Here is a 26,639-nt window from a genome sequence, read left to right as displayed (position 1 = left end):
GCCCGCGCCCCCCCTCCCCAGCGCCCGGCGCGGCGCCGCGGCCCCGGGATGTCGCGGAAGAAAGCGGCTCGTAGCAAGGGCGGCGGCGCAGCGCCCTCCGCCGCGCTGCCCCCCGCCGCCCCGGGGCCCGGCCGTGCTGCCGCCGCCCCGCGGGGCTCCGCGCCCGCCGCCCCCGAGCTGCCCCGCAACGGCGGTGCGGCGGCAGGGCGGCCCTCGCTGAGCAGCAGCGGAGAGTTCTACGACCTCGCCTTCAAGGTGTGGGGCCGCGGAGAGCGGGGCGGAGGAGGCGGGGTCCGTCGGTGCGGGGTCCGTCGGTGCGGGGTCCGTCGGTGCGGGGTCCGTCGGTGCGGGGTCCGTCGGTGCGGGGTCCGTCGGTGCGGGTCCGGGTGCAGCCTTCTCGCGACCGCCGGAGGAGTTCCCGGGGATCAGGAGAGGGCGAGTATTCCTGCATCCTAGTCCCGGCATCATCCCCATCCCAGCCCCTCATCCCCCCATCCCAGCCCTGTATCCCACTCCTCCGCTGCTGCTGCCTCCCCGTTCGGGGCTCTGGTGCCGGGTCTGCCCCGGCGGGGCTCCCGGAGCAGCCGGGACCGGGCTCAGTGGGGAGCAGCCTCTGCAGAGCCCTGGGCAGCAGGGCTGCTCCTGTAGAACTTTTGCGAGTGATGACAAAAGGCTTTAGGTCAGATGAGTTACTGTAACCTTCTGGTTCCTCTTTAACAACGTAAAAAACGCGGTTGTAAAACAGGTGACAATATTTCTTGAGTCGCATCGAGTCTGCTCTGGCTGCTGTTGAAACGTCTCCAGATTGTTCTCTCTTTTAAGGGCTCAGATGGCTTCTCACCACTTCAGATTCTCATGAGCGAGTCACAGATCAAACGTATTTGCACCCCCCCCTCCATCATGCGACCTGCTGCAAGCCCAGCTTGGAGCTGGCTTAGCGATTGTGGCTGAGGCTGCAGTTCAGCATGACCCAGCTGACTGCATTTCTAACACAGATCGTTGTAACCGGGCACGGGGGATTAAGCTTTGAGAAGACGGTGTTTGCTATGGCAAGTACAACCTTAGCACATGTGTCGGAGTGCTTGGTGCCTGTGGCAATTGTCGTGCCCATTGTGTTGTTAAGATTTGGGACGTGGAGTAGGAGGCGAGGGGTGTTGAAGAACTGAATTTGTTTAGTGGTTGGTCCTGATGCGGCTGCAGTAACGGTTCAATAGCTTCCCTAAAATGGAGCTACCTCTGTGGTTGTGCTGGTCCTCGGCTCCTCGTGCTCGTCTGTCCCTTCCCAGGCTGGGGCTGTCTGCGGAGATTGTCCCCATGGTGTGCGGATGAGCCTGATGAGGTCTCAGATAAACCCAAACGTGCTGGAAAGCCAAAACCTCTGTTAATGGTTTGGCCAGTGGTAGAGAGAAATCACTTTGTATTCAGTAAAAGCCTGGTTTATTAAACTTTTTCTTACTGCTCTTCTGAGGTTCCCAGGCTCTGCCAGAGGCATTGGTCAAGTGCAAGTCCCGGGCACAGGGCCTGATCCTGACCGAGCCCTTGGTGTGAACCTGGCCCTGGGTGCTGCCGTGTGCCGCGGCTGAGGCTCAAGGGCTGCTGGGCAGAGAGAAGCTGCCTTTATAGCTCCCCTTGCTCTAGAATAGAGCTCTGGAAAGTTTAAAAAAATCAATACTACTGTTTTGTACTGTAAATGGTTTGGTTTTCCCCCTTTCCCTTGGCTTTGCACAGATACGTCCATGGGCTTGCTGGCTCCCCTAAGCCTGCTGTGCTGGTGCTCAGTGTGTGTGCTCCCATGGGAGAGCTGGCATGGGGCTCTGTGCTGAGCCATGGAGCGCCGCGGCTGGATCCTGGCTGCCCGCTCCCCTCCCTGGCAGTGCCCCCCTGCCCAAAACCCAGTCACAGCCATGGCCAGGGCTGCTGCTGCCTCTGGGTGGCTGAGCTGCAGAGAGCTGGTGGCATTTGCTGCTCTTGATGGCTCATGTGTGGGTTCAGTGTGACCCAGGGCAGCACCAGCCTTAAAACCATATAAATTCAGTCACGGGCTAATGGCAGTACTTTTGAGAGAGAGGGAACCCTGCCATGTCAGCATGAAACCGGGCAGATCTGTGCGGGTGCTGAAGCTGCTCCCGCAGCTCAGCTGTGTGTTCTGGGATGTCTTGAGGGTGGGAAGCTGTTGTCCTGCTGAGGGAAGCGGGATCGGTGGCCCTGGCTAGGGCAGAGGGCTCAGGAGGGGCTGTGGTTTGAGTAGAGGCTTTGGGGAGCTGTGTTTGGGAGCAGCTTCTGCTCTGCTGTGGTTTCTTTGAGGCAGGGAGGGTGCCTGTCCCATCTGCACCCCGGGGTTGCTGCTAGGTGGGGAAACTAGGGCAGGTGGCACTGGGAGCTGCTCCCTCGGCATCCCCTGAGGACTGGGAGGGCAGCTGTGAGGCTGTGCGAGTCGTACTGAAGAAGTTTGCTTGCAGAAGGCAGAGTGCACCCCTGGGGCTGGTGTTTGTGCCTCCCTGAATTCTCCCTCCCAGAAAGTGTCACCCTCCCAGAAAGCCCTGTGCATGGCAGGTATTTTGTGGGTGTGCTGGGTGCAGGGGGACCCTGCAGCATTGGGTCACAGCCTGTCTTGCCTGGACAGCACCTCTGGGTTTTCAAGGGGTGTTTGTGCCCCCACGGGGGATCTGTTAAGTCTTGGTCAGGAGAAGGTGTCTGCAGTTTGCTCAGTGCTCAGGGACATGTGTGGTGCAGGGTGGGGAATAATCCTGCTGTGGGTCCTCTCTTCTCTCCCCTGGGTCTGAGGACCACTTTTGGATGTGGTTTTTTTTTCCCTTCAAGCATACAGGATCTGCTGCTCGCTCCCACGATGGGGCTTTGGGATGGGGATGGGTGACAGCTGTCCTGGGGCTTCCTTCCCAAAATCCAGTGTTTAACCCCTCCCTCCCTCACAGGTGATGCTGGTGGGTGACTCGGGGGTTGGCAAAACCTGCCTGCTGGTGCGGTTCAAAGATGGCGCTTTCCTTGCCGGCAGCTTCATTTCCACGGTTGGGATCGACTTCAGGGTAAGTGCCGCGGGGTCCTTCCGTGGCAGGTGAGTGACGGCTTTTGCAGCGGAGTCACAAAATGCTGCTCCAACAGCTTAAACCCAGTCATCCTGACCCGAGCCAGCTCCAGCTGGGTACCTCAGCGCTGGGCAACTTTCTGATGGTGGTGGCAGCACTGTGGCCTTGTCGTTAGGGCTTTGCACAAGGATAGGCAAACGTGTCCTCTGCACCAGGTCCTGGGGCAGGTAGTGCTGGGGAAAATATTCGCCGAGGGAAAATATTTCCCTAAGTTGGTTTCAATGTTTTTAAGACTTTATTGTGTTTTAAAACAAAACAAACAAACAAAGCCTAGACACACACACAAAAACACTCTCAACAACCAAACCAAAACTGGCCTAAATGAAAATCCCCTGGAAACGCCTCCTGAGCACGGCTTTGCAGTGCCAAGGTGGGGCTGCGGAGCTGGGGTGACCCTGCTCCCTCTGGCAGGGGGGACACGTTGTGCTGAGGGGTGTCTGAGCTCTCAGAGAGCAACTGTTTTATTGGCAGTGACCAGAACATCCCAGTGCCGGGAGAGCCTGAGGGCAGCATGTCAGGGCTGTGCAGCACCAGCGAGGACAGAGGGGACAATGTGGGGAATGATGGGCAGAAGGTGGGACACGTCATGCCCTGCAATGCCCTGGTTGTAGACAGGGCATCCTTTGCCAGGCGAGAACGTCTTGGTGCCATGGTGGTGATGGATGGATGTGGTGAAGAGCTGCTGGTGATGCCACGTGCCCGTGTTGCATCTTCCCAACTGCCCATTCTCAGCAGACCTCGGATCTCCCCCTTTCCTGGAGGATTTCTGGGAGATGAGTGTCCCCTGTAACCTGCTATTTTGCCCCAATGTGAACAATGACTTAGTGGTACAGCAACTAGGGGAAGAGATGAGGGATGGCACAGAAAGCCTTTAGAAATAAAGTGATGTTCTTCCCCGCTTTCGGTGCAGAGCGACGCTGGAGCTGCACCAGCGTCTTGGTGAAGTTGGTAAATTTGACTCCATAATTTTATACAATGGTAATTACATGGTATTTCAGGTATTCTTAAAATGAAAAGTGTTTTATTACTTATTGCAATGATTGATACCGAGGGCAGTCATAAAATCATGTCACTTATTGATCAGAGCACTAAAATGACTGCTACTAAGAAGCAACCAAATTAGGGTTAATTTACTTCTGTAATAGAGCTACTAGAGCTACATAGGTTTGAAATGGGTGGATTATACAGCAGGGAATATCATGTGTATGCCCTGAAACTCATTATTATCATCTTTGTAAGGCACTCATAATTTGGGGGGGCATGGAAATAGTTTTTCTATTGCACATCTCTGTTTCCATTAAGATAATGCTGTTCACAGGTGTCGTGTAGTTGTGCCCCTCTCGCCGTTTGCATCGCGATGCAGATGAAGCCCCGGGGTGGTAACACTGGAGGCTTGTGCTGCCAGAACGCGCCTGGGTTTTAATTTCTATCTATCTAAGAACGAAACTGTCACATCGTGGCTCCTTTTCTCTTTAATCCCACACTTTGACGTGGGGTTTTCTGAGTGAACCAAGCGGGGCTGGTTGTGACCGCGGATGGTTGTGGTCAGGGAAGGCGGTCGCTGGGTTTTTCCCGAGTTCAGCTCAGCCCATAGCAAGCATGGGGCGTTATTTTGGTGTTTGGGGCTTTCTCAGCGGAGTTTGTGGCAGTCGTTGAGCCTTGTGGTGGCTGCAGGGACGTCCCCAAGGCCGGGGCGTGCGGCAGCTGTGCTCCTGTGCATGGGTGACCTTGCTCAGCCGTTGTGGCCGGGAGCTGCCGGGGGCTGGGGTGAGGGCTGCGGATGTTCGGGACAGAGCTGCCCGGCTCCTGGCGGTGTTCTCAGGACTCTCTGCTCCTCTCCATGCTGACTGATCTCTGCACTGGAATGGGATGGAGCTGCGTTGGGGGGCAGCCCCCATGTCCCCCCAGCTGCTCCCCTCCTCCTCTCCCAGTCCTCAGTGGGCTCCTGGATCAGCTGCTTGTTTTTAAGGATGTCAAACCATTAGATGTGCAAAGCTATGGACTGTGTAGGCCTGAGCAAATGTAAATAAATAGAAATCCATTTGAAATTAATCTGGCGTTACAATTCCTAATGGCCCCCTAGGTTTTTTCCCTCCTACTGTTTTATGTTGGGGAAAGCCTCTGGCATTGTGTTTATCATTATCTCTTAAACAAAGAAGGATGTTGATCTAGATATATTTGGAAAATAAACCACTTATTCTAAGGAAATAAAGACGATCATAGTATGAAAAACATGCATCAAAATGGTACCTCTTGGCTTCTGGCTTTGGAGGTGCTGAGTCCTTTGGCTTTTCTTCCTTTGACCATTGGCTCTACTGGGGGAGCGTCTTTAGCTCCTTGGAACACAGCAGCCCCCTTCTGAGGGGGCAAACCCCCCTCTGCCGGTGGTGTCTCGGTCACAGGTGTCACCTTTGGGGTGTCCAACCATCACTAGATGATGAAGGGCTTAATTATTCCCTCCCATGAGCTGCGCTGTGGCCGGGGCTGTGCTGAGCTGCGGCACAAGATCTTCCTCCTCCTCCCAGTCACTGGGGCTGGGGGGTCCAAGCAGGTCCCTCTGCCTGGGGACAGCTCTGTCCTTGCAGATCCTCGGGGATGGGTTGTGCTTTTCTAACTTCCTACGTTAGGAGTTGCAGGGGGAAGAGTCTCCTGGAAAAGAGCAGGTTTGTCGCTCGGAGGTGTGAATCCCATTTTTCTCGGTGCTACTGAGGGAGCCGCTTTTTGCTGTAATTTTGGGAGCGCGGCAGAAACCTCGACAGAAAGGAAAGCTGCGCAGCCAACAGCACTGCTGGCTCGTTGTAACACAGACAGGAGGAATGCCTTGCAAATGCAAGAAACCAAAGGGAGCTGTGTGTGCCCCTCCTTGACGATCATGGAATCACAGAAGGGTTCTGGTTGAAGGGACCTTCCCAGCTCCCCCAGTGCCACCCCTGCCATGAGCAGGGACATCTTCACCAGCTCAGGTTGCTCAGAGCCCCGTCCAGCCTGGCCTGGGATGTCTCCAGGGATGGTTCATCCACCACCTCTCTGGGAAACCTGGGCCAGGCTCTCACCACCCTCAGGGGAAGCAATTTCTTCCTTAGATCTGATCTAAATCCACCCTCTTTCAGTTTAATGCCATTGTCACTTGTCCTGTCACTACCCACCCTTGTCAAAGGTCCCTCTTCAGTTTCTTGTAGGTCCCTCTAGGTACTGGCACTGCTCTAAGGTCTCCCCAGAGCCTTCTCCAGGCTGAACACCCCAAACCTCTCAGCCCATCCCATAGCAGCTGCTCCAGCCTTTGCATCATCTTTGTGGCCTCCCCTGGCCTCGCTCCCACAGGTCTGTGTCCCTCTGATGTTGGGGACCTTCTCCTGATGGCTGGTGCGCTGAGCCTTGCAGGGTCAGGCGAGTTAAGATTTTTGTTCTAATTTGACCTGAAAGAAGAAGAACATCAAAGAAAAAAAATTTAAAAAAAAGCTGAGCCTTTTCTCCATGGGCGGAGGTGCTAATGAGTTCCTTTGCATTAGCAGGGAGGTGGTTTCTGCATTAATCAGTGGGATGAAACTCTTAGGAAGTGCTTTTTCTGGTGGGGTTCAGAGCAGGACGGGTTGTCTTTGTTATACCAAGGTGTGTAGCAGTGTCACCCCTCTCTTGCTGCCCCAAGCAGAGGGACAAAACCAGCATCCTTGTGCTGCAGGAGGAGAAGGAGGGAGCCAGCCCTGCTGCTTCAGCACAGCTTTGGGCTTCCTGAGCAGACACTGGGTGCAGGGCCTGTTTCCCCTGAAGTTTGGGCTCTGGTGTCCCCCGATTTGCACCAGGATGGTTTTATGCTGGTTATCACCCTGCGGGGATCCGCAGCCCCCCAGCACAGCCCCCCAGCACAGCTGAGCCCCCGGCCCTGCTCTCTGCTCCAGCCCTGGCCATGCTGCAGTTAATCTGCTGCTGCGACGGCTGCTGCACGCTGGAAATCAAAGCTGTCGCTTGTGACCCTGAGCGCTAAGGACTCTTAATTACAGTCAGCCCTGTGCTGCTCTGAGGGCACAATCAGCAGTGTATAATTTTTTTTTCTTTTTTTTTGCATAAGAGATTTGTTACATCTCTGTTTATTTTTTTTTAGCGTGTGTAAGCACACCTTTCATCGGCAGAACAGCAGCTGCTGCCTGCCTGCTGCCTCCCTCAGCGGGAGGGATGGAAAGAGCTTCGTTCTGGTTGTGCAGGGTGTGCAAACTAACGCTGGCCAGCGTCTGGATTTGGCAAGTCTGGTCCTGGGTGTCTGTGTGCTCAGGGGAGGAGGTGTGGATGCCCCCGCATCCCTGCCCAGCGCTATGCTGGGGAGGGGTCGGTGCCACCCGGAGCCATGTGGAAGCCGAGGGCTGGCTCTGATCTGTGTGGCTGGCACTGAGCGTCAGTGGCGCTAATTGTCTGAGGGATCAATCTGGAAGAAGTGAGAGGGAATCTGCTTATGCCAGAAGAAAGATACAGAAATAAATTAATTCCCGCATGTCTTTCTGTACAGAATTAGCCCTGACCATTGGAGGGAAGGGGCTCTAGGCGCTGAGCGGAGTGTTCAGTCTCTCCGGTTCATACGCTTTGCCGTGTGGCACGGCAGGATGGGCAGGGATGCTGGTGTGCTCGCCTTGGGTCTGCATTTCCAGCAGCTCTTTGTCTGAAATCAGCTGGTTTGGCATCTCCTATCGCTGTATGAATTTTTATAGAAGCCAGCAGCTGATTTCATACTTTTGCGTTTCTCACTGTTAAGGAAAGCCGGGCTAAATTTGCCCAGAGGAGCTTTCCTGTGGTGCTTCCCATCCCTTCTGCCTGGTTTCAGGGCAGACAAGATGCCATAGGGACCAGGTGCTGTAGGGACCCAGTGCTGCCCGAATGCGGCAGCAGGTGAGGCAGGTCCCGGGAGCTGGGGCAGGGAGGCCAGGCTCTGTTAGCCAAAACACGCCTTCATTTGATCGATTTATGTCCATTCTGACTCTTAGGACAAGAGGTTCTCCGTAGCTGCTGCTGGTTGCTGTTCCCCGCTCCCAGGACGAGCTCTCAGGGGAGAAAATAGCCATTTTTCCTGGGAAACCAAGCCCTGCTTTGCTTTCAGCTGCTGCTCTCCTCCTTGCAGAAGGACCGAGCTTTGCAGCCCGTCATTTGCATGCAGGGGCTCAGTTGCCAAGAGATGCTGCGAGCAGCACCCGTGGCGGCTGCACCCGCTTTCTCACAGCTGCTAGTATTTTATTCATGTTTCTTTGGCTTCTGCGTTGGAAAAATAATAAACCCTCCTCGGTGCGCTCCAGTTCTGCAGCACACCGGTAAACTGCAAACACCCGTGTGCTGGCAGTAATCCCAGCGGACAACAGGCTCAATTCCCGCCTTGGGGAAAGCAAAAAGAGATAAGATTAATGTCTTCAGATCTGAGAAGTGCTTGAGTTGCTCTTTAAATGAGTGGCTGGAGCAGCCTCAAGACGCAGAGCCTGGTTAAGAAAACTCTCAGCTGTTTTTCAGGGTGATGTGAAGGTACCTGGGGGCTCTCCCACCCCCGCGGTGCCTGGGAAATGCCACCCAGAACAGGTTGTGTGTTTAATCCGGGTGTGACACGTTGCATCCATTTCAGCTGACAGCAAGTGCTGGGGCCATGGGGTTTTGTGGGGATGCTCGTGGGGGGACACTGGTGTCTCCCAGATGTTACGCTGGGTCCGCTCCTGGTGCCAGGGCCTGCGAGGGAGCGTTTTATGGCCAATATAACATTTAAATGGGTCTAGAGTCAGCCTAAATGGCTTGAATATTTAATGGAATACATTTGGCTTAATTTCACTTTCATCTTTTATTTGTGATGAAGTATTGAATTCGACTGTGCAGAGCCGGGTTTTTCTTTGAAAGCGGAGTGGAGGTGGCTGAGCTGCGGGAATGGGGGGTTTGGGGTGGCTCTGCCCCCCTGTGCCACCTCCACTGCCACCCCCTGCTGGGGGCATTTCGGGTCATCCCTGCCCCATGGCTCTCTCCTTGCTCAGCCCCTCGGGTACCCCCGTACCCTCGCTACTCTCCCAAACAACCACTTTCCTCCTTGCATCTGGCACAGAATTGTCCCCCTTTGGGGAAAGAAAAATCATTTTTTTTAAAAAGGAGCAAACAATCCAAACAATCCTTTCCAAGTGAATCGCAACTGTGTTTACAGGGGAAGGAGCCACAGCACGGTGTGTGTCTGAGCAGTTGTCCACTCATCCTTGGCTGGTGATGGGGACACACATACTGGTTCCTGTGGCAATGGGGAGTTCAGGGACCGAGGGTTTATTCACCTGCAGAACCCTCGGAAACAAAGTATTTTGTTGGTGGCATTGACCTGAGCGTGGGTGATGGATGGCGTGAGCAGGGGGCCCCTGAGGAGGAGGAGGAGGGTGGTGGGAGAAGCACAGGGAGCTGTGGGATTCCTGCATGGGGCAACGTGGGTGGCACCTTGGGGACGTCCCTGCGGCAATGCCTGCGCCTGGCTCGGTGCTGTGCCGGGCCATCGTGTGCTCGTGGCACAGCCAGCATGCTGCTCAGCTGCACTGTATGGCTCCCGGCCCCAGCGGTGACACCGCAGTGCTGCTGTCCCCAGAGCCACCGAGCCGCCACTGCTCCCTCGGCAAGGGATCTGCAGCGCAGCGGGGTCGCTCCTACTGCTTTGTTTGTCTAGCGGGGGCATACATCATATTTAATCCTGGCTAAGCACCAAGCCGTTGCCTTGAAGGATTGCAGAACCTCTCAAAAGCAACAGCAAATATTTCTTCTTTATGCCCGCACTGGAAAAAATATTTCTCCCTGATCGTAACTTATATGCGTTGGGAGGTTGTGCTCCTACAGCTTTAAAGGGTGACGCTCAATGGCCTGGTCAGTGGCTGTCCCAGGGTTAGGAGAAGCCTGATGGGTGTCTGGGGGTCTCGGTGATGCTTTGGAGCTTCAGCCTGGGGATGATATTGGCGTGACAGACACGGTGGGTCTGGGGTGGGTGCTGCTGCAGGCAGCTCAGCCCGCAGGAAAGGTTATGAGACTGGCAGCATTTTTCTGAGGATGCAACTGGTCCTGTTGTGAACATCTGGACAGGTTTTGTTTCATTTTGTGTGGGTTTTTTAATATTTAATTTATTGCAAAGAAAGAGTGGTGAGGAGCTGTGCCCAGCTGCATCCACACAACCGAACCTGCCAGGGTCAGATGCCACAAAGCCACCATGGTGAGCCAGGACCTTGCCAGCCCTCATTCACCCAGCCCGTCTTGGGCTGTTTCCTCCCCCTGGCCCCGCCGCGATGTCCCCGTGCCCGGTGACACGCTGGGCATATGGAGCCTTTGGCTTTTCCAGCTCTGCTTGCGCAGGCGTCGTCACGGCAACCGCGTGGCCACCCCCACTCGCCCGCCCGGCAAACGCCTCGTCCGACGTGGCTGTTTGATGCCATTAATGTCGTTATTAGCCAAGAGCTGCCGAACTGCCGCCATGTGCCGTATGGACCCGCGCTGCAATAGGCGTGGGGGGCAGAGGAAGTGTGGGGAGTCCTGCTGCTCCTCATTAGCGATAACAAAACTGAACCAACCCCAGCTCGCGATACCATTCCCACCATTGGCACTGCTGTGCCTTTTGCTCTCAACCTCGAAACAATCCCTGTTAATGATTTCTTTTTTCCCCCAAAGCTAAGCGCGGGAGGTTGCTGGAGGTGTCCATGGGCCCCCAGCCACCCCGGGGAGCACAGACTCTGCTGGTCAGGACCTTGCTCGTCGATTTGGTCAGTGATGCTGAATTTGGTCCAAATTGCTGGGTTTTGCTTCCCCCGTGCTGCTCGACAGCAGCGAGTCCAGCGGCGCCTTCATGCCTTGATCCTTCCTCGGAGCTGGTGACTAAGAAAAACACGACTATGGAGCTGGATGAATAATTCAACCCAGTCTCATTGTGGGGGAGTTTGAAGCGAAGACCCTATCTGGGCATCTCCTTGTCGGGGGCGTTGGTCCCCGGATGAGCATCCATCTTGCAGCAGGGACTTGGTGCCCTGGGGCATGCAGGTCAGTCCGGTCCCTTTGCTGGGTGTGCTGGGAGCCCTTCCCACTGCCTGTGCAGCCCAGATGGTTGGGCTTTAATTTGTTTTATTATTTTTTCCCCAGTGTTAAGCACATTCGGCTCTTGGGAGCTGCAGGGAAGGTTGTGGTTGCAGGGGGATGGCATCATTTCCCCTGGGTGACCGGGTGCTCCCCCTCCTGCCCCACCGGCTGCAGAGCCCTGGCGGTCTCACCGCTTTCAGCACCACCCTGTTCACCACACACCACGGTGGAAATGCTGGGGAACTGTTGCTACTCTCAGCATCAATTTTTAGACCTCAGCACAGGTTTTGGCGATGCCGCCAGCCAGCCCACACAGCCCTGAGCAGCACCAGCCTCCAGGAAGGGCTGGTGGCTCTGCCGGCCTGGTGGGGACGTGGCTTTCCAGGGGTGAGCCCGCCGTGCCATATATGATCTGCCACGAGGGACAAGCGCTCCCAGTCCTGGGCTCTGTGCCTGCCATGGTTTTCCCAAAGGGACCAGCTCCTGCAGCATCGCTCAGCTCTGGGGTGTGGGATGTGCACAAAAGTCAAAGAGCAGTGCCAGCCGTGGCCTTGCATGCTGTGGTGCTGACAAACCTCCAAGAGCAAACCCAGAGAGCTTGGTTTAGTTGGGAACAAGGAGGTGAACCTGCAAGGCCGGGTCCCACGGTGTTGGGGGTGCAGCGGTGCCCCTTCGAGCCGCAGCTCGGTGAGGTGTCTCAAGCAGGGATCAGCGGGTGGGATTGCAGCTCAGCCTGAACTTTCTTAAATACGTTAACATATGCGCTTCTAAACGTGCATGAATTAATGTGAGAAGTGCTTGACAATGCCTAAAATAACTTTGTTCCCGAGCAAGCGTTAGTGCGTGACAGATGTGTTTTTCCCTCCTGAATAATACACACGTGAGGTCGCGTTGCTCCTGGCAGCCCCGCGGGGCACGGCTGGGGGAGCAGCGGGGAGCGGTGCAGCGCGGGGGCACCGACTCACGGGGATCAGCCCCGCGGGTTGGTGCAGAGGTTGGAATCCTTTCTTGCAGACCCAGCCGCTCCAGCCTGAGCTAATGGCTGCGGTTTGGCTTTCCAAGGAGTGTCCTTGGTGCAACAAAAAAGTCACGGTGAGTGCAAGTGGGTTTTGGTTCAGTTTTCTTTGCAAAACAGGTTTGCAAGCGCCTGAGTCTTGCAGCAGCATGGTCCGCCCTGTGTTGCCAGCCCCACCATGCACTGCCAGCCCGCAGCCTGTCACCCCTGTCACCCCAAAACCCATAGGGATGCAGCTGCTGTGGGGACTCCCGGCTCATTTTGGTGGGATGCTGAGGGACCGGCTCTTGTTTTGGAGCAGCTGGGGTTGCTCTGGGCGGGCTGGGGTAAAACCATTCCCAGCGGCTTAATGGACTTGTGGAGACTTCAGGAAATCTCATTATAGTGGTTCAGTCACTCTCTTTTCCCTGAATCCTTTGAAGGATTGAGCTGGGCTCAGTTCTGCTGCTTTGCAGGAACATGACTTTTGAGAGCTGTCTGCCTCATCTGCAGGTGAAGGATGTTTGTGTGTGTATGTGATAAAAAGCTACAGATTCATTTGTCAGGTCTTTGGGTTTTGTGTTGTTTTTTTTTTTGGGTTTTTTTTGTTGTTTTTCTTAGGGATGAGAAGTGCTATTTAATAATGCCGTTTGCAATGTCGTGTGCAGAAGATGCTCTGTTGCTGCCAGCTGCTGCTGGGGTGTTTGCTGCTGGATATTCAGCCCTGATATATATATATTTTTTAATTGGATTGCAAAGTCTTCTGTAAAACTTCGGGCAAGTTTCCATCCCTTTATGTGCCAGCCCTCCCATATGAAGAAGCCTGGCTGTGCCTCTGGCACAGTTGCAGGTACAGCGAGTTGCAGGTACAGCTAATTGCGCACATCGGGGTGTCCGGAGCCTTTCTCAGCAGCATCTTCCTCCAGGCAAAGCGACCCAGCTGCCCTCAGAAAAGCTGAGTTTTGTAGCCAGGATTGTACTGAGAGCAGACGGGGCTGCCCAGAGGCTGGTTTTGCAGCTCAGAAACCAAATGATCATTTCATTCAGACTGGGGTAGGCCACTTCTGACACAGGGACTGGCTGCTTTGACAGGAAAACTGATGCAAGGCTTTATCCCCCCCTCAGAACAGAGTAAACAATTCCACGTATAACAGCAATTGATGACCCATTTTTCATTCTCGCGGCATCCACAGCCGCTGTGTTTGCTGTAAATGAGAAATGGTATCGCGATGAGCGCTCTGTAGAGATTCCTGTTCTGCTTTGCAGCGCAGTATGTCCTTGATGAAGAAAATGAAGATAAATATGTTGAGCGCCACGTTACTTATTCTCAGTATTGGCACTGATCTGCGTGAGCCGTCTCTGCCCCCTTTTGTTTCCAAGGCTGCCTGGTTTGGAAGTAAGCACGGGTATTTTTTAAAATATCTCCTCTGTTATAAAGTAGAAAAAAAAAAGAAAGAGATGGAAGGGGTGAGTGATGCAGCCCAGGGTGGTGGGGGAGCTGCCGCATACCGGGGGCTCCATCCGCGCCAGGACGCGGCGTGCACAGGGAACCGCGGGGATGCGCGGCTGTTCTGCTGACTTGGCTTTTGGGTCGCTGGCTTTGGGCTCTGGGGCGGCTGCAGCAGATCCTGTCCTGTGGATTTTGAAGGGTGGAAAACCCAGTTTCCCTGGCTGCCCATGGATATGGGGACATCTGGAGACCTCTCATGGTCGTGTCTCCTGCCTGTTGGGATGAGCCTGAGCAGCCCTGTTGGGCTTAAAAGCATCAATAAGTTGCACCAGGGGAGGTTGAGGTTGGATCTTAGGAACAATTTCTTCCCCAAAGGGCTGTCAGGCATTGGAACAGGCTGCCCAGGGCAGTGGTGGAGTCACCATCCCTGGAGGGATTGGACAGACGGAGATGAGGTTCTCATGGACATGGGGTAGTGCTAGGGGTGGGGAAACGTTTGGACTTGATGGCCTGGAGGGTCTTTTCCAACCAAAATGATTCTGTGAGTCTGAATCTTGTCTGTTTGTGCCTCTTTTGAGCAACAGTCCCCATGATCATCCCGGCTCAGGTGGAGCAGCTCAGCTGGGGAGGGGACACGTCAGCCACCCCATCCCGCTCCTTTCCCCCCAGGCCACCAGCATGAGGGGCCAGCTGGCTGCAGGATGCTGAGAAGCAGAGCATGACTTTATTTTAAAATAGATGATCCTAACCAGATCCTCTTAGCCCTAATCTCTCCCTAAGACAAGATTCTGTACTTCTTGCCAGAAAAACCTTTTATGTGCAGACTGATGTGAATAGGAGACGATAAGTCACTAATTCTTCTGTGTGTCTGCTCTCACAAGAGCCTCGACTCTTATCTCCTGGGGGGCTGGCAGCCAGGGTGATGTTAATTGTGCTTTAATGCAGCGTACGTGGCTCATGGCAAAGGCTGTTGCTGCAGACACCCCGGGGTGTCTGGTGGGTGCTGTGGGGTGTGGGCAGGGGCTCTGCAGGGCACACCAGGGGTGACACCATGTCAGGGACATTGCTATAGGACAGAGCTTGTGTCTTCTCTCCTGTGTGTGGGGCAGGTTGTGCTCTGGCCAGGACCTGGTGTGCAGGGGGAGAGGGGACGTGGCAGGGTGGCCCCCAAAGGAGGAGGCAAGAGGTGAGGGGGTGGCTCTGGCAGCAGAGCGGATCAGAAGCATCGTCTGCTCGAGGTGCCACGTTAATCTGCTTGTTGCAGAGTTTGCTGTGGAACAGAGCGCTGAGCACTGACACGTTGTGGTTTCTGAAAGGATCGTGGCAGCGTGGATGGGTCGTGGCCCTGGAGCATCCCTGCTGCAGGCCGGGGTGTGCAGGTCCTCTGGGGAAAAAAAAAGACAGAAGTTTCTATTTTTAGCTGCAGAGTGCAAACGCACGGTGCTGCCGACGAAATTCATCGCCAGCCCTGGGAGATGAATGGTTGGGTTTTCTCTCCGACCAGATTCATTGGATGAGGTGTGGAGGGGTGTGCTGGCTGTCCAGGGTGTCCCCAGGAGCAGCTGCTCCATAGCTGAGGAAGAGGAGGATGAGGAGGATCATTGAAGATGTTTCCCAGTGTCTGGGCATCCTCCAGAGGCACCCGGAGCGTCCGTGGGGTCTGCATCCAGCCGCCCCACGGCACAGCCCCGTGTCTCTCTGTGTCCCTCCCTGCTCTTTGATGGGCTCCAGCATCAGGCTGTTCCCTGCCCTCTCTTGCAGGGATGGTGCTTCTGAACTGTTTTTCCCCAGCTGGGGCTGGTGGCTGGCTGGGTTCTCCACCAAGGTGCCGTGTGGCTGGGCTGTGACAGCAGTGTGTCCGGGAGGGATGTGTGCTGCCCATGACCCAGCGATGGGCAGTTACAGCTGTGGACACTTTCACAGAGTTGAGATAAGAGCTCAGCACTGCTCGTATTGCTCTGGTGTCTGCTCGCTATCTCTGAATGGCTGAAAGTTCATTATTTGCTCCTGGTTGCTGTTTATCTGGCTGAACAGATCTCGATTTCGGAAGCGTGGATCCCTGCGCGGTATCGGCCGCCCACTCTCTTCCTGTTCATTACCCCCAGCAGAAATAATGCGATGTTTGTAACCAGCTCCTTCCAGGGCAGTTTTTCAAATAGAAGCTCTGGGGTAGCTTTTCTCTTGAGGTCGGGTTTGCTGCACCAGCCTCAGGCACAACCACGGGCCCGCGGCATCGTGCCGGCTGTGGAGCTCCATGCTGGGCGGGCAGAGCCGAAACCTGCTGGGGGCTCAACCTGGAGGCATCCCTGGAGTGACAAATGGTGCAAAGCCGAGAGCGGGGCCTGCAGCATCTCGGAGCAAAAGCACCAAAGGCAAGAAGCAGAGGGGACCTTCCTCCTCCTCCTCCAGAGCGGCTCATATTTTCTAATTTACGGCTGCACTAGGAAAGCGAGTGCTGGATCCCAGTGAAACGACTCTCCCAGGCTTCAGGCAAACAGCTTTGTTTGGCTGATTTAGTTTTGAGAGGCCAGGTTTTTAGAGAACTGCTTGTACTGAGGGAGCAAAGCGGAGGGACTGCTGTCCGAGCCCTGACCTTGGCCCAGGGCTGGGCTGTTCCCAGCTGGGCTGTCCCTGTCCCCACTCGGGCTGCAGTGGCTGCAGGAGATGCTGAGCTGCCAGGACCAGCTCACTGGCAGCAGCATGCGCGCGTGTGGGAAAACTTCAGGGTTTTAATGAGCAAATTTAATGCAGTGTCCTGCTGTTTTGGGCAGATTTCCATATTGATCCTTAGTCTATTTTTGCAGCTGCTTTCGGAGGTGGCGTTTACTTGTCTGGCTGCTCTGGCTCCGTCACAACCACATCTCAGCTCCTCTCAGCACAGCAGCGTTGAAGCTTGCGGAGGTGGGGGCTCCCCAGGCTTTGCTGAGTGGGGTTTAGGATTCAGGTTGTGCCTTGGCAGGGGCTGGGGTCCCCCGGTGTCCCTCAGGCAGCTCACCCTGCCATGCTGTTGGGTTCCTCCTGCCTTCAACAAAATAAAGGGTGCCTCAAGCTGTCACCCAGCCCCCGTGCCCTCCTGAGCGGTGACGGGGACCTGCAGCCCCCCCAGCCCTGCCAGTGCATGATGCCGCAGCCCTAACGAAGTTTGCTGGGTGGCTGCACCGTCGGTCCTGCAGCAGAGCTGTTACCACCGCTAATTAACACAGCTGGTAGCCCAGCCACCTTCAGTCGGGCTCATGTACACTCTATAGTGCCATTTTTAACCCTTTCTGTAGGAGCTCCTCCCAGGTCGGCCGCAGGGGCTGCCCCCGAAGCACACTGATAATGGAGACGGTGATGGCAAAGTGGGACGCAGCGAGTTAATCCACATATCCAATTTAATTTTTAAGGCTTTAATTAATGAGCTAGTGCATGGAAAAGGTGGGAAGCAGCTGGGTTGTCATGCAGTTGCTGACCCTGGCTTATGGTGCAGCCGTCACCACTGCAGGCTCAGGTGTCCGGGTGGGCTGGGATGTTCTGCTGGCTACCAGTGTGGTTCACCGGCACCGTGGGGACCCCAGAGACCAGCAGACCCAAGAGCAGCACTGGAGCACCTTGGTTTGGGTGGGAGCGTCATGGGGTGCATGTTTTAGGGAGCAACACATTGTCATTGCTGCTCATGCTGTGTCGTTGGGATGGGATTGTGCCGGGGCTGCAGCCGACGGGGCCGCTGGTGTGTTGATAATGCTTCTCTTAATTGAGGACCATCTGCAGTTGGTAATTTAATTTTTCCTGCATCTGCAAGGTTCCAACTTTATTTATCTGAGGTCCTGAGGATTATTTAACTTACGGGCATCATGTTCCTCCAACAAAGGCACTCCAGGCATTCCACTGCAGCCCCTGCTAGGAGGTATTTTAATAACATTGCCAAAGCCCCAGGAAAAAGGACACATAAAAACAGAAATTGCGAAGGGCAAAAACAGAACTGAGTTGTGGGTTCGGCTTTCCTGTTGCTCCTGCTGTGAGCATCAACTCTATTCTATTAAACTAGGCAAGAACAAGCCCTGAGCAGCACAGCCCCACTCGTTGAGCCCAGGCCTGGCAGCGCATTTCGTGTCTCAGTGCATTGACACACATCGTCTTTTGTCTTTGGATGCTTATTAGTCATTATACCCCCCAGCTGTGTCTTTGAAGGGCTGCGAGTGTGGAATTGAACTGGAAAAAATAATAATAATTGGAAGCTGAAAAGTCTATTAGCCGTGGTAGGGGGGAAGAGTTTTTCTCCCCTGCTGCTCCTCCCACCTTCTGCTTGGCTTCTTCACCCCCATTTTGCAGCTGCCCCGTGCTCGGGGGCAGGCAGGGATGCAGGCAGGGATGCAGGCAGGGATGCAGGCAGGAGCTGCTGCTCTGGATGGCTGTGTTTCCTGCCCGCAGGTGCATCTCTGCAAATCCTCGCCCTGAAAGGCAGCTGTGTCACACCGAAACCCCAGGGAATCCAGTTTTTTCCCCAGCCCAGTCCCAGCAGCACCTGGGTCCACTTACAGACTTTAATTAGATTTAAGCTTTTCCCCCTCCTAAAATGTAGGCCAGTGGTAATTAGTGTGAATCCTTCTGCTGCCAGCTTCGGTTTTAATTAAGCTCCTGAAGGAGAGGTTGATGCAGGAGGTGCAGCGCTGGAGCTTCAGCTTTTTCGGCTGCTCACCAGATGCTTTGTGGTGGCTTTGGCTGGCTGGACCCTGCTCAGGGCCAAGGCTGTGTCCACCCTCCCTCCTGCTGGTGGTGGCTGGTCACACGTGGCTGTGTCCCCAGGCACAGCTGTCCCTCAGCACCTGTTCTTCTCCAAGCTGTCATTGCTGGTGGCTGCGCAGAGAAGGGCACTGGTTTGGTGCATATTTTGTTATGAAGCTTCTGTCATTGTCCCTTGTCATCATCCAAGTGTCCCATCACACCAAGTGTCCTTGTCCTTGAGGGCTGGTGGTTCCTGTGCCAAGATCTGGAGCAGTTGGGGCCATTGGGGCAGCACAGAGTATTTTCCTTTCTGCAGCTCCCGACATGGTGTCCTCAGCACAGTCCATGGCAGGTGGCATCGGCAGCTGGTGCCACCGGCTGGGGATGGTGTTTGGATGAGCATCATGCCGATGCAGAGCCCGGGGCTCCCAGTCGTGTGGGATGTACCGGTGCCTCTGCTGCGGCACCAGGACGGGGCTGGTGGTAGGAGCTGGGGTTTTGGAGAGCAAACATCGTGGAAACTGGATCTTCTGCAGAAGAGAAACCTGCCCCGTCTCCCCCACAGAATGGGCACCTGGCAGCGTGATTCTCTGGCTGCTGGGATGACGGCAAAGACACAGCTCCTCTGCTCGGATTTTCTCAGCACCGTGTGTGGAGGCATTGAGGCTGGGGTGCACCTCGTGGCAGGGGGACCCTTGGCTTTGAGCCCTTCAAGCCTTCAACAGCCTCAGTTCCTTGTCCTGGGTTGAGGCTCCCTGGCCCCGTGCAGGTGGCACAGTGAGCCGTCCCGAGCCCGTGACCAGTTCCTTGAGCCTTTTTTGGTTCCCCTGCCCGGCTGCCTATTTTTACCGCTCCCGGGCTGTGAATCACTCCGCTCCCTCATCTCAGTCGCTGCCTTTGAAGGTATTTATAAACTGCGATCGTCTCCCCTGCGCCTGCTTTAGCAGACTGGGTAAATTTAGTGCTCCGACTCGCTCCTGCCCTCTCCTCCCATCCATAGCCTCGCTGTTCAGTGAGCGTGGATGTGCAGGAGTTGAGACGCTCCCTCGGACCTAATGAAAAACATCAAATGGGTGATACAGAGCCCCAGCAGTGCTGTCCTGGTGGGGGGATGCTGAGTGCCGGCATCATGAAGTGCCTGGTGCTGAGCGATGTGAAACGTGCAGAGATGGCCCTTGGCACATGTATGTCACCATTTGCCTGGTGGGGTTGGTGGCACTGGAGCTGGTGTTGTGGCCAGTGCCAGGAGGTGACCCGGGGCAGAGAAATGGGATTTAAGTCAGGAATCACCAGAGTGGCTGTCCCATCGTGCTGGTGCACCATTCCCTGGCAATGTTTTCATCACGTCCTACTGATTACTGTGCTAATTTCTGTGGATTGAGCAGGGAAATTAATCTCTTCTCTGCTCCTTCCCCTGGGAGTGATGGATCGTTAGACTTGGGTTTTATTAACTCTTTGTTCCCCACCTCTTTTTCCCCCTCTCTTTCAGAACAAGGTGCTGACAGTGGACGGGGTGAAGGTGAAGCTGCAGGTATGTCTCCACAGCCCCACAGCAGCTCCCTCGCCCCACCCCAGGTGTTTGGGGCTGTGCAAAGCCCCTCGGCAGAGGAGCACCCCAGAAGTGGTTCCCCCAACCTAATCTTTGCCTGGGATGGTGTTACGAGCCCCTTTGGCTGCTCCAGCCCCCCAAGACCCAACCATTTCTCTGAGCCCTTTGCCCAGAGCTCAGTAACGACATTAGCGCTGATCTTCCCCCGACAGCAGCGTGGCACTCTGCAAACGTATTGCTGCATTAAAAACTGATAAATTAAATTAGCACGTCCCCACGCATCCATCTGCTGGATGGATTTTCTCATTAAGGGACATGTCGGGAGCCCTTTGCCACGCACCATTGTCTCCATGCACTGCAGAGCGGGGAAGTGCTGCTTCAATATTTATTGCACTTGTCATTTTTCCTATTTGCTGTCCCTAGAAGCAGAAGGCTGAAGCAGGTTCCTGGGCTCACACTGTGCTGGGGGCTTTGCTGCTGGTTTTGGTGCTGGGTGGGGGTCTTAGCCTGTGTGGCAGCAGGTTGTGGCTGACCCCCTGTTCCCATCTGCCTTCCAGATCTGGGACACGGCTGGGCAGGAGCGGTTCCGCAGTGTCACCCATGCCTATTACCGAGATGCCCATGGTAAGAACCGCATCTCAGGGGGGGAACCCCAAACCCCATCCCTCCGGCTCCGCAGGGCCCCGACCCACAGCTCTGGGGCGGGTGGATCAGGAATCACCAGAGCAGTTTCCCTGTAGGAAGCAGCTGCCAAGGATGAAGGAGCCTCTGTATGTCAAAGTACAAACAGCGTGTGTCTAATGGATGGGTTTAGGTGTAGAATCACAGGATCGTTTTAGTGGGGAACGACCTTTAAGATCATTGAGTCTAATCCTAACCTAACTCTAGCACTACCCCATGTCCCTGAGAACCCCATCTCCATCTGTTCAACCCCTCCAGGGATGGTGACTGCCCTGGGCAGCCTGTTCCAATACCTGACAGCCCTTTGGAGAATAAATTGTTCCCAAGATCCAACCTCAACCTCCCCTGGTGCAACTTGAGGCTGTTTCCTCTCATCCTATCACTTGTTACTTGGGAGCCTGTTGCTTTTTATTTCACAGCAGGGATCTCAGTGATGCTGTTATGTGACAGGCAGCAGGGCGGGTGCTGTCTTGGTGACATGGTGCCTTGGGGACTCAGGGACCTCTGAGCCGTGGGCTCTGCTTGGCTGCGCTCCTGCCCGGCACCACGGCACCCGCACTAACGCACTGTCCCTCTCTCCACAGCCCTGCTCCTGCTCTACGATGTCACCAACAAAGCGTCGTTTGACAACATCCAGGTACGGCAGCACTGCGGGTGCCGTGTGCGCTGCGCTGGGTCATGGCTGTGGGTCAGCCCGAGGGGTCTGTGCTGCGGGGGATGTGGGTTGGAGGTGAGAACCATGAGCGATTCTGTAAGGGCTGCGGGTGATGCTGAGCGCCTGTCTGATGGTGGGCCTGCTGTGAGATCACCAGGGGACACACAGAGAATATTGTTCCTTTCCTAGCAAATAAAAGGAGTGATGGATTCACTTTCCCAGCAAATTAACATTCTGAGAACTTGCTCTGGTAAATGAGCACAGGCAAAACTGAGCAAGGGGCTCCCTCACCCCCCCTGCACCTCCAGGCCCTGCTGGGTCAGACCTGGGGGTTGTGCTGCCCCCACCTGCCTCAGTGCCAAACATGGGTGAGGGCCCTTCTGTGGGAGCACGGGGGGAAATGCTACCCATGGGTTTGCTGCTGTGAGGGGCAGGAGGACCTGGGCCCCATGTCCCCTCAACCCCCAGACCCAGGTGGCTGCTGGGGGCCACCCACGCCAGCAAAGCACAGTGAACCCAGGAGCAATTAGCCCTGAATGAACAGGACGTAATTGCTCGTGTCCTGGACTCGCAGTACATGGTGTGCGTCTGTGGTGAGCAGGCTGTGCGCCCACAAAAACACCCTATTTGACGTAGCTTTGGGGGCCATGCTGGCGTGAACACCCTGGCATGGGGAGCAGGGGGGGCCGTGATCCACCACACTGGCTCTGGGGGATGTCCTGGCCCCCCCACACTGGGTGCCTGGGGCTGTCCCTGCTCTGGAGCATTCTTTTGTCAGCAGTCCTGCAATGAGATGGAGAATCGTTTGGAGATTTTGCTCTGCTGGGGAACACAACCCTATCTGCAGCGTCAGCTCTCCTGTCCCCATGGGGACACCGGAGGGATGGCTGCAGAGGGACATCCATGGGGCATCCACGTGGCCCTGGCAGGGAGGAATGAGCACCCAGGACAATTGCAAAGTGCTGGAAAGAGGGATGGAGGGGAAGCAGTGCAGCCCAGGAGTTTGTCAGGGTGAGGGAGCATCCCTAGGACCAGCCCATCTGTGGAGCTGAGCACCCTGAGCCCAGCCAGGGTGTCACAGGGTCCTGGTGCTGTGTCTGTGTGCATAGGGCTCCCGCTCTGATCCCAAATCGTTCCCCTGGCTGGCGGGGGCTTGATGGTGCTGGACTGGGGCTCGCCCGGCATTGCCGTGGGCACAGCGTGGGGCAGGGACTGTGGCAGCACTGCCCACCCAGCAGGCAGAAAGTGGCTGCTCACTTTGTGGGGTCAGGGATTACAGGGAATTAGGGCAGGTTTGATTAGATTAGGCTGGATTAGAGGGCAGGGAAAGCAGCCTGTGGTGCAGGGAGGCAGGTTCAGCATGCTTGGTACACACAAGACATGGCATGGGGCACGTCCCCCAGCAAACCCTCGGCTTTGTCATCCAAAACGATGTTTAGTCTTAATGTCCCAACCAGGGGGAAATTTGGGTTAAAATTCCACAGGGGCTGTGCTCAGAGGGAACGGGCAGCAGGGCTGGCAGGCTGCTCTATCCCATGGGAATCCGTCAGCAGGCGAAGCAGGGTCCTGGGCACAGTGAGTCCCGGGGGCTCAGTGACACCCCAGGATACCTGCCCATCTGCAGGGCTCTGTGGGACAAGGTGTCCCCAGGGTCACTGGCCAGTTTGTCCTGCTGAGCCGCAGGGAAGGTGGCAGCTCTTCACCCAGGAATCGACTCCTGCCCTGCACAGCCCAGGCTCTGAACTGGGCTTTGTGTTTTGCTTCCAAGCCCCAGCCACCTCCTCCCTGTGCCCAAGTGAAGCCCTGCAGCATCGCTCAGGGACGGTACCATTTCCCATGGAGGGTGTGTGGTGTCCAGGACCCAGGCAGCCCCTATCCTCCTCCTCCTCCCGGAGCTGTTGTTCACCCTCTGCCTGGCTGTCTCCCTCCAGGCTTGGCTGACAGAGATCCATGAATACGCACAGCAAGATGTGGTCCTCATGTTACTAGGAAACAAGGTGAGCCCTGACCCATGGGTTTGCCAGAGCCTCCTCTTCCTCCTCCGAGGCCCCGCAATGGAGCTGTGGGCTGGAGAGCCAGGAGGGTGTAGGGGAGGTGGGGGTTGCCGACCTCCCAGATCACCCCAGATTGCTCTTTGCTGTTCCTGTCGGCAGGTGGATTCAGCCCAGGACAGAGTGGTGAAAAGGGAAGATGGAGAAAAATTAGCCAAGGTACGGGATGTGTCTGTCTGCTGCAGTGGAATCAGCTGTTATATGCTCTGACCAGGGATGTGCACGTACAGCCTGTGCTGGGTGATGTGCACCAGTTAAATGGGTAACTGGAGACCAGTCTGACCCAAAATCCGCCTGGGAGCACTTTACTTTTCTTCCCTTGTCTTGCTCTCCTCTTCCTCCTCATCTGCTCTTCTTCCTCCAAGCTCCCACTAATGTTTTCTAGTTGTTTGCCCTCAAAAATTATATCTAAAGCTGTGTAAGAAACGCCTGAGCTGTGAACCCCTGCTCGGCTCTTCCTGCCGCCGCAGCAGAGCTCCTGTGCCAGGGCAGGGTGTGAGCTCCTGTGGTGACACCGGGCCCCGGGGACACCCTGGGTGACATTTCTGTCTCTTGTCCCGCAGGAGTACGGAGTGCCCTTCATGGAGACCAGCGCCAAAAGTGGCCTCAACGTTGACTTAGCATTCACAGCCATCGCAAAGTAAGTGACTGGTGCAGTGGCTATGTCTGGCACTGTTACCGACCTTTTCATTCCCTGGGCCCCCACTTGCAGCTCCTGTGCTGGCAAGGACTTGCCATAGGTTCACAGAATCATTTTGGTTGGAAGAGACCCTCAAGATCATGGAGTCCAACCATAACCCACCCTGGCACTACCCCATGTCCCTGAGAACCTCATCTCCATCTGCCTAACCCTCCAGGGATGGTGACTCCACCACTGCCCTGGGCAGCCTGTTCCAATGCCTGACAGCCCTTTGGGGAAGAAATTGTTCCCAAGATCCAACCTCAGCCTCCTCTGGCACAGCTTGAAGCCATCTCTTCTTGGGTGAGAAGAGACTCACCCAAGATACAAAATCTCTCATTGTGGGGGGGTTTAGTAACCCATGAGTCCAAGCTGAGCTCAGCTGAGCGGGGCCAGGCAGCGCAGGCAGGACGGTCATGGTTTTCCCCTCCCGCAGGGAGCTCAAGCACAGGTCCATGAAGCTGCCCAACGAGCCCAAATTCAAGCTCCATGACTACGTGAAGAAAGAAGTGAGAGGCTCAGGCTGCTGCCGGTCCTAACACGCTCGGTGCGTCTGTACAGAGACTCACACCCGCGTCTGTGTGCCGCACGCTCTCCTCGTGGCTGGTGTGTGCATGTCTGTCTGTCTGTCCTGTCCGTGTCTGCTGGAAAGCTGAGCTGAGACGTGGGGAATGGAAGCAGCAGAACGAGGTCTCTGGGCCGGGGCTGTGCGTGGCGCTGCTCCCTGAGCCCCCGGCACCGCCAGCCCCTCTGGCTCCCCCCTCACAGCCGCTGGGCCCCAGGGGGTTTTGGGGGGGCTGGTGTTCCAGCATCACGGCATTACAAGGCTTCTTTAACCGTTGTGACCAAGGGGGACAAACACCATCTCCGCACCAAACATCTGGGTAGGAAAAAGTCTCAAATTCCCTTTTTCTTTCCCCATGTACCTGGAATTCAGCTGTTGGGAGCCCTGGCCTAGGGCACACGGGACTTGTTTTCAAGTCAACAATTTTTGTGGTTGCTTACGTGTCTGTCCGTTTTCCTGTGGTTTAACACACCTCCACAATGAAGGTTTCTCCCCTTCCCCGACGAAGACAAGAGCTTCGCTGTCTGTTGAGTGAGCTCCTGCTGACCCGTCCGTTGTACAGAGGTTCATGAACGTTTATCTGTTCGGTAAAGGCTTTGGTTCTCTTACTGCCGCCGTTTCTGGTACTTTGAGAAGAAATCTGATGTATTGCAGCTTATTCTAACTACCTTCATGTAAGTGTGATAGCATTTTTAGACTGCAACAATGCTTTGATATCTTCAAAGTTATCTCGGGACAGCTCTTTCTGTTCACTGAAGACAGCTGGGGGGCTGCTGGAGGCATCGATTTCACAGCTTTCAGATGCTCTGCCAGCTTTCTTCAATGGACTCCTCACCCCTTTGGTCTGTGTCAGGCATTTGGCTTTCTTCTTTTTTCTTTGAAAAGGTGCACTTCTAAGTACAAATTTGAATTTGGATCAAGCGTTTGGCCTTTGGCAATTTTCTTCTTTGAAAATTTCGTATGTGCAATACCAGGTGCCCACTGTACTGAAGCTCCCTGCATTGCCCTAAATGGGCCAACTTGAAAATAAACCAACCCAAGCCAAGCAGCAGCTCTCAGGGGTGTTTGGACACCCCTGCCCCTCATTTTGCCAGGGCAGCAGCTCCAGCACCATGTTCCTGCCCCACACAAGGACCATCCGCAGCTCTCATGCGGGATTCAGGCAGGTGGGGGCTCCTTGGGGCTGTAAAATGAGCAGCTACTGCTTAAAGTGGGTCCACCATAGCAGCAGTATAAAAGGGGATCCTAAAGTCGACCTGCTGCAGACAGAGCATTTTTTCCTAAAAAGCTTTTTAGGAAGAAATAGATCTTTGAGCCATCTGACTTAAACCTTGGCATGGCAAGCAGGACCCCCATGCTCACCTCAGCAAGTGCTCCCTTAAGATTTCTTTACAAGTAGCAGCAGAACACAGGGACACTCTGAAGGCTACTCGAGCATTGCCAAGAAACGTGCAGAAACCTGCAAAATTCCCTGTTTTCGTGCTGCTTTGGTGAGCTTCACTCTGCTCCTTGTCTGGTGTCTCCCACTGCTGTTCTTACTGGGCTGTGTGGCTCACGTGTGCTGAGGTTAAGGAAAGAGGGAGGGGGATTTTCTCTAGTCCTGAGCTTGCCAAGGACCAGTGCTCTGGGATCCCAGCCCCCAAAGCTACAGGGAGCTCCCTGAAGTAAAAAATAAGCAGTTTTCTTCACACTCCCATCATTGCCTCTTCCCCACAGGGCAGGAGAGCCTTGCATTGTGCTGTCTTGAAAATAAAAAAGCTGATAATACTTAACTTCAGTGTGGGATCAAAACTGATTTAAAATCTAATTTAAATAAGATGTATATGCTGCCCTTTGGAGTACTTTAAATATGCCTCTTGGGAGTTAACACTACTACAGCAGAGACGTCACAACTGCATTTGTGGTAACAGACCTAAACTTTAAGCCTGACTCAGCCCCGGTCTCTCCCTGTCCCCTTGCTCCCTGACCTTGCCCTAAGCTCTTCCTCAGACTCTTCTTTGGCATCTTCTTATATGGGCCTTTACTGCCACCAACCGACAAAGAATTAAGTGTTCAGTGCATTCAAACAAGCTGGAGGACTCAGCATTACAAGCAACTTCTTATTTTTGCTGGCTCTTGTTTACAGCTTTTGTTTCATTCCTATTAATAAATTTTTTTAATAATC

General features: G+C 55.0%; 1 protein-coding gene across 3 annotated transcripts; it reads left to right on the top strand.

Moving 5' to 3' along the window:
• Positions 1–26,639, top strand: RAB26 (RAB26, member RAS oncogene family). 3 transcript variants are annotated; one of them, XM_065850733.2, is made up of 9 exons: positions 11–255; positions 2,934–3,044; positions 19,785–19,826; positions 20,402–20,468; positions 21,110–21,162; positions 23,112–23,177; positions 23,334–23,390; positions 23,795–23,871; positions 24,347–26,639. In XM_065850733.2, exons 1-9 carry the CDS (start codon positions 49–51, stop codon positions 24,447–24,449), a joined length of 783 nt encoding a protein of 260 aa, XP_065706805.1. In that variant the 5' UTR covers positions 11–48; the 3' UTR covers positions 24,450–26,639. The 3 variants fall into 3 exon arrangements, with proteins under 3 accessions (XP_071671107.1, XP_071671106.1, XP_065706805.1); XM_071815005.1 differs by lacking the exon at positions 2,934–3,044 and having other exon boundaries at positions 8–255; XM_071815006.1 differs by lacking the exons at positions 23,112–23,177; positions 23,334–23,390 and having other exon boundaries at positions 1–255.

Source organism: Patagioenas fasciata, chromosome 15, assembly GCF_037038585.1.
Source record: "Patagioenas fasciata isolate bPatFas1 chromosome 15, bPatFas1.hap1, whole genome shotgun sequence".
Lineage (NCBI taxonomy): Eukaryota > Metazoa > Chordata > Aves > Columbiformes > Columbidae > Patagioenas > Patagioenas fasciata.
Note: the sequence above shows the minus strand (reverse complement) of the source record. Positions and strands in the feature narration are given on the sequence as shown.

Coding starts and splice junctions, on each gene's coding strand:
- RAB26 (XM_065850733.2), top strand. CDS start 49: ATGTCGCGGAAGAAAGCGGCTCGTAGCAAGGGCGGCGGCGCAGCGCCC. Junction 256..2,933: donor TCTACGACCTCGCCTTCAAG/GTGTGGGGCCGC, acceptor CCTCCCTCACAG/GTGATGCTGGTGGGTGACTC. Junction 3,045..19,784: donor CGGTTGGGATCGACTTCAGG/GTAAGTGCCGCG, acceptor CCTCTCTTTCAG/AACAAGGTGCTGACAGTGGA.